Consider the following 7,340-nt stretch of genomic DNA (forward strand, 5'->3'; position numbering starts at 1 on the left):
AAAGATGGAAAGCCATTGTTAGGGAAAAGATTTTAACAGAGCAGTTTTGACTTCATGCAGCGCACGGACTATATAATCAAAACACCGCTGAATATGGTTCGTGCGCTGCATGAAGCCAAAACTGCTCTGTTAAAATCTTTACCCCATTGCTAGGCAACAGCTTCATGACGGACAATCAACATTTTACCAACTCATCAATTAAAAACATCAAAATATCAAAAGCAGGTTCATGCAAAACTAGAGATTGCTTTTACAAGTACCAAGTCAAAAGGCATATCAAGAGTTTCTCATTTTTTTTCCTTCCATTGCATTCCATTTTTGGGAAACAAAACTAATTCTGCATTTTACCATGCTAAACTCGGAATAACAAATTTAGTCACTATTCTTCCAGGAGGATGCCAATAAACCACTATATTACATTACATAAGCCACAACAAGAACTCCCGCTGCTCCTCCACAGGTAACAGTTAAGAAGAACACAGCAATTAAATAACATAAAGTAAAAATTAAAGTTCTTTACTTAGCTGACACAATATCTCCCCTATGCATCTGACGGCATGTTAGTTACTGGTAGCATTGACAGGGGGCCGTGGTGATGACGGAGCAGACTGGCACGATAATACCTGAAACGGCTCTGCTTTATACACCAGATCTTGCATCCCCGGCTTCAATTCCTTGGCACAAAACTCTTCATATTCACCTTTATCACCTGCCTTCTTCTTCACTTCTACCACGACTAGAGAAGGGGTGAGTTCAAATATCTCTGCTCCAATGGTCAAAGGACCCTTCTCACCTTCCCTTGTCCCTTCCAAACTAATCCTCCAATCCTTCTTTCGGACGGTGAAAGCAACAACATTTGCAATTTCCTCGAGTTTCCTTATAATATCTATAACTGGTTTACCTGACACAAATCTCACCTCATTTCCTCTTTCCTCGAAAAGACCTGACAAGTCGAATCCCCGCGAGAAAGAGATGATATCAAATGCATTAAGGCTAGCGGGTCTGGGTAAACCCGGTTTGAAACGTGGTTTTTCTTCTAACCAAGTTGAAATTGTAGCTGGGCATGATGAGACTGATGAATCAGACTCAGACCCAGACTCTGACGCCTCATCTGGGGGCGGCTGACTTGAGGGACCCACATCAAAATCATCCTCATTATTGGTCACATTATGAAGCCGATCATCCTCGATATAAAACCTGACTTGCTTAAAATTCTTCTTAAACCACCGGTTCTCCATTATCTCGGGTATGGTTATCCGGGTTTCCGGGTTTGTATCCAATAACCGACCGAGGAGGCGTGCCAGGTCAGGTGAAAACCACCTGGGGCAGCGAAACTCACCTTTATAGATCTTTCTATACATGGCCATGACATTCTGATCATGAAATGGCAAGTAACCCGCCATCAAAACAAATAATATCACACCACATGACCAAATATCAACCTTTGCACCATCGTAGCCTTTTCTAGATAGCACCTCAGGTGCCACATAGGCAGGGGTCCCACAAAAAGTGTGCAATAGTCCATCCTGTTTGAATTGCTCAGAAACCGCACTGAGCCCGAAATCAGACACCTTCAAATCCCCATTTTCATCAAGCAATAGGTTCTCTGGTTTGAGATCTCTGTGAAAAACACCTCTAGCATGGCAAAATCCAACGGCCGAGATCAGTTGTTGAAAGTACCTTCTTGCAGTATCCTCCTTCAATCTACCCTTAGCGACCTTCTGAAAGAGTTCTCCTCCCTTTACAAACTCCATAACAAAATAGATCTTGGATTTGGTAGCCATGACCTCATGGAGCTGCACAATGTTGGGATGACGAACTCGTCGAAGAATCGCGATTTCGCGCTTGATGTGGGCCCCAAGACCACCTTTCAAGATCTTCTCTTTGTCAAGCACTTTGATAGCGACGCTCTCGCCATTAGCGATGTTGTGAGCGTGATACACTTTAGCAAAGGCGCCATGGCCAAGAAGGCGACCTAGGTCGTACCTACCAAGGAGCTTACCAGGTTGCTCCTTCTTAGAGGGTCGAAGCGGCCGGTCCGTCTGGATCGCCGCCATTGGACCGGAGAAAGTGACAGGCGATCTCCTCAAGGTAAAGCGAGAAACAAACCCTGGAAGACGAGTGATTGATTTGAAGGGCTTTTTTAAAGGGTTGCTGGGGTTATGAGAAATTTGAAGGGCTTATTTTAGAAAAGAGGAGGAAGGGGAGGGCCCGCCGGCAGAGACGGGAAAAACAGGTGTAACGGCTCTTTGGAAGGTTTGATTGGTTGGTTTAGTAATGGGTTTCCTTTCTGGTTTAGTAGTATCTTTTAGTTTGTTTTCTGTACTCTACTCCCTTATAAATACTTTTTTTTCAGTTTTTTATTCTGTTACGTTTTCAACTTTGCATTTGGACGCCTCTATTTCTTGACCGCATACTTAATGATATTTTTTGTTTTATGTAAAATAAAAAAAAAACAATTAATTATTTAATATGATTTTTTTAAGGAAATAATGAAATTATTAAAATCATTAATTGATAATATTTTGTCATTAATGCGAGCATGAGTTAAATATATAGTTACGTGACGTCAAAATTAAATATTTTGACATGCCAAAGTTAAATATTGCAACGATGGTTAAGTTAGTTTACATAATATATTTTTATTTGAAAATATAACTACTATAATTAGTTTGAATTTACTTTTTGCTTGAAATTTGTTTTTAATTGATGACGACTTTAATTTTGACGCGCCAAAGTTAAAATATTGTAATGACGGTTAAGTTAGTTTATCAGAATATATTTTTATTTGAAAAATATAATTACTATAATTAGTTTGAATTTACTTTTCGCTTGAAAATTGCTTTTAACTGATGTCTATCATATATAGTGATAATAAATTTTGAATAATACTAATTAATTACTGAATAAAATTTTGTCAAGGAAAAAAAAGACAAGGTGCAATGGACCAAAGGATCAAATTGTGATAAAAAATATCTGAGGATATGGATCTGTGTGTGAAGAAGAAGTTGTGAGTTATGACTATAGATTTTGAGACTCAGATTGAGTGGACAGAATCTTGTGTTGTCAGATGCCTTTGTTCTATAATTTCTATCTATGAAGTATGAACCAAACAACAACTACTGGGATGGTCGTACGAACACGTGGCAGCATCTAAACGGAACAAGACCAGTTGTCATCAAGACCGTTCCAGAAGAGACGCGTGGCTTCTGTTAGACTGTAGCTCTATAGGCATGCCACAATATGTCGGATCTTCTGTGACTGATCCAAAACTATTTATTTGTCAAATAATTAGTTTCTTGTCCGAAATTTTTAAATAAACCAAAACACCATTTTTTTGTGGAAATTATAAAAATGACATGGTCGCATCCCCTAGAAGCGGCCACTGTTTTGTTGGTCGCATCTACAGAAATCGGCCACTATTTTGGGCCGCCTTTATGGGTTGCGGCCATGGTCACTTCTAGGGGATGCGGCCACCCCTTAGGCCTATAAATAGTGACCGCTAGTTTTATTTTTGGTCACAATTCTATTTGATTCTCAATCCATTCGAATCAGGTAATTTTCTTCTTCTTTTCTAATTTCAATTTTTAGTTTAGATTAGGAATAAGAGTAGGAGTAGGGTTTAGATATGTATCAAACCTAGTTATTGGCCAAAATAATTAGTTATGGACTGAAATAACTAGTAATTGTCCAAAAAATTAGTTATTGACCAAAATAATTAGTTATGGACCGAAATAATTAGTCATTGACCAAAATAATTGTAAATTCTAATAAAACCAAAATATAAAATACAACATGGCATCTACGAGAGATATACCTTCTTTCAGTCGAGGTGCAGCCCCTATACCTACTCCTATTGAGATGTCACAGTACGTCGATGAGGCGTTGACATCTGTGGTGCCCGGTATTCAGTACCGCACTAATCGGGTGTCAGACTTTCTTTGGTACCCAAACGTGGAGGACCGTATCTTCGAGGCTGCCACTGGGGGTAAGTTTTATATTATTAATAAAATTATAATTTTATTGCAATTTATATTTATATGAATGCTCTGAAGATGATCACTTGCAAGCTGTTCCCTGATTCAGGCCTTACAGAGATTGGTATCAGGAGAATGGCGCGTACACAGTGTATTTAGTTGGGTGTATGACCGATAACCCTCTCGAGCGCGTACTGAGGCCGAGGAATCGGAGAGGACGAGTTCATGGTATCATTCCAGCCGGCACACCGTTTGCATCTACGGTATGTTTACTTTAAAATAATTGCAATATTTATATATGTACAACATTTATATATTGTTTTACTCTCATTTTTGCAGGCCTTATATCTGGTGAAGAGCTCCGTCATAGCGGCGACAATGGCCACAGTGTGGGGCTGGAAGAGGCTTGGGAAAGCCATCCTCAAGTACAATGTACCTGCGGTGTGCCAATGTGGGTACAAGACGCGCCTCGACTCTCTCCTGAGATGTGCAGGATTGTCTGGATGTGATGCCATTGATGACATATCGGATGAGCCAGATATCTACGTCCAGTACGCTGGTGACGAGTCTATTTGGGCTTTAGTCCGGGATACAGAGACTGTCGGTCAGGCGTTCGACAGAGGTACTGAGATGTTACGCCAGCGCGCCACAGAGCATACCGTCCCTACTCAGGAGCAGGCCGTCCCTACTCAGGAGCAGATCCTTACTTAGGCATTCTTTACTCAGCCCACGCAGACGCAGGTATGTTTTTTAAAAATATACAACTTGTGCATTTAAAAAAAAAATTTAATCCATAACTAATTTGTAAATTTGTAGGAAGACGATAGGCTAGGCTTCAATATCAATACAGACCCCGATGGTTTGTATTCTCCGGGTTACATTACGACTCAGTCGTTGCCTCCTGCATATCTACCAGGGTTTGTTCAGCCGAACCCCTTCCCGCCGTTTCCTGGCACCTGCACACAGCCGACTCAGTATCCTCCCGTCTCGGACATTGCTGGCACCTCCATGTAGTATCCTCCCATCTCCATGGAGGATCCTATCATGAGATGTGCCTACGGTTTATTCCCAACTTCCGAGACTTGACAGACAGTAGCATTCGGTCCTGCAGTCCAGTAGTCGACCGACATTGAGATTCAAGATGCTCAGGTAGAGGATGCTCAGGCAGAGGACCAGCAGTCGCCCGATAACTCAGATGATTCTATGGATGATCATACACCGATTACAGTTTTGATTCGGGGTATGAGGACTAGGAGGGCGAGGCAGCCGTTCACTCCTTCTGACTATTAGGTTGTAGTATTAATTTTTTTTTACTATAGTGATGTCAGATACTGTGATTTGTTATATCAGGATGCTTATTTTGTCATATACAATTTATTTATCGTACTATTCCGCTTTTATCTTTTATCATTTTGGCGTCACAGTAAAATTTAAACGTAACGACATGTTAATTTCTTTCGACAAAAGTAAAATATTTTCAAAATAAGAGACAAAAAAAACAATTACAACTATTTTTAAAACAACAAATAAATCAAAACCAAAAACACAATAAATAAATAAAAATACATTCTGAAAAAAAAAAAAATTGGGTGGCCGCAGCCCCTAGAAGCGGCCCAAAATTCTACCCGCTTTTCCTAGATGCGGCCACTTAAAAGGTAGGGGATGCGGCCATGTCATTTTTATAATTTCCACAGAAAAATGGTGTTTTGGTTTATTATTTTTTGAATAATGATATATTTAAAAATTTCGGGATATTAGTAGTATAGTTACTATAGTACTTGTAACTTGTAAGTTGTGTTTATTTTCAAAGTTTTATTTATGAAAATCGATTTTTCAATTTTGCTCTTCAATTTTTATGAATTTTTCTAACTTTTTAAAAAATATTACTGCATACTCCAAAATAATTGTAGTGCTAACATATCAAAATTAACTGCCTTTTTCCTCCAAAGTGCAAAAAACTTTATATTTTTCATATGCAATTTTTTGTGTTGAAATTAATAATATTTTTTTAATTTTATCTAGTAAAAATAAATTTAAATCATCCAAATAAGCTGCTAGCTTTATGTTGTGCACATTTTTTTTTTTAATTTTAGTTAGTATGTCAAGTTTCATCTCCTTTTAATTGACATTATAATATTCCTCTAAGAGCAATGTAGAAGGAAAATTTAGTAATTAATTTCCGCCATCTTATCAAAAGAGAATAAATATAAAATATTTGCATTGCTTTTAATTAATATAAGTTCCTAACTACTGATAAGAAATATTAAATAATAAATATAAATTATTTTTATAGCTTGTCATTTGGTTTTAGAAACCTGAATAACATCAAATAACATTTTGCTCATATGAATATAAAGTTATAAACCATCCAACAAAAACTTAATATACTGGAATGATTTTTGTGTCTCTATCCTCAAATATAATTGCAAACACATTTAATTTTTTGTATCCATAATTTATTAGAAAGTCATATTAACGTACAACACATTCATTACTCTAATTTTCATCTATAAAAAGAATTCACTTTCATAAAAAAAAAAAAAACTTTTTATTACTTTTGTTGCCGTAACAAATTTCAAAAATACATATTTGTCATATCATATATGTTTGTGCATTTGCCACATGAGATCAAGTTACATTGAAAATTGTCGGCAAAGGTCGGTGTCCTCGTAGAATATAGAAACACTATGACTTGCTCAAGTTGACTTATTTTACACACTGTATTTAAACTATTAACCTGGATATGTGCACATTGCACATAATGAACAGATAGCGTGTGGATGTAAACAATTGAGCTAATTAATAGGATAACACCGAATTTTTTATTAATAGAAATAAAATAAAAAAAATATTTAAAAAGAGCATTACTTTAATTTTTTTGCGAAAAGTAGGTAGATCGGGTCCTGTTAACCCGTCCCACCGGACGGGACTACACAACCCGTCCCGGTTAATCATCATTAAGCCTTAACCAACATCTCGGAAAAAAAAAATCCTGGATGGGTTTAAGCATCCCGTCCCGCTCCGTAAAAAAAAAAAAAAATCCCTGGACGGGTCCTCTTAGCCCGTCCCGCTCCATAAAAAAAAAAAAAAAAAAAAATCCCTAGACGGGTCCTCTTAACCCGTCCCACACTTCTTTTTTACTTCCCTTCCCTTCTTTCTTTTCTTTCTTTCTTCCGCCGCTTCTCGCTTCTGAAACTCCGCCCAGTAAGTAGCAGATGCATGGGACGGACCAACGCAACTTGTCCGGATTTTTTGTAAAAATTCATTTTGCACCACCTCTGTCATCTCAAACCGTCTCTGTCATCGATTATTTCTGGTTTGTTTTAAATATAATTAAATTAAATTAGTATAGAAATGTGTTAA

The 7,340-nt window shown here is 37.7% G+C and overlaps 1 protein-coding gene across 1 annotated transcript; it reads right to left on the minus strand.

Annotated features, from left to right (window-relative positions):
• Positions 1-218: 218 nt before the first annotated feature.
• LOC144546723 (CBL-interacting protein kinase 19-like) lies at positions 219-2,316 on the minus strand. Its single transcript, XM_078295271.1, has one exon. The coding sequence runs from the start codon at positions 2,055-2,057 to the stop codon at positions 561-563; it is 1,497 nt and encodes a 498-aa protein (XP_078151397.1). The 5' UTR covers positions 2,058-2,316; the 3' UTR covers positions 219-560.
• Positions 2,317-7,340: the final 5,024 nt, after the last annotated feature.

This window comes from Carex rostrata, chromosome 30 (genome assembly GCF_964058835.1).
Source record: "Carex rostrata chromosome 30, lpCarRost1.2, whole genome shotgun sequence".
Lineage (NCBI taxonomy): Eukaryota > Viridiplantae > Streptophyta > Magnoliopsida > Poales > Cyperaceae > Carex > Carex rostrata.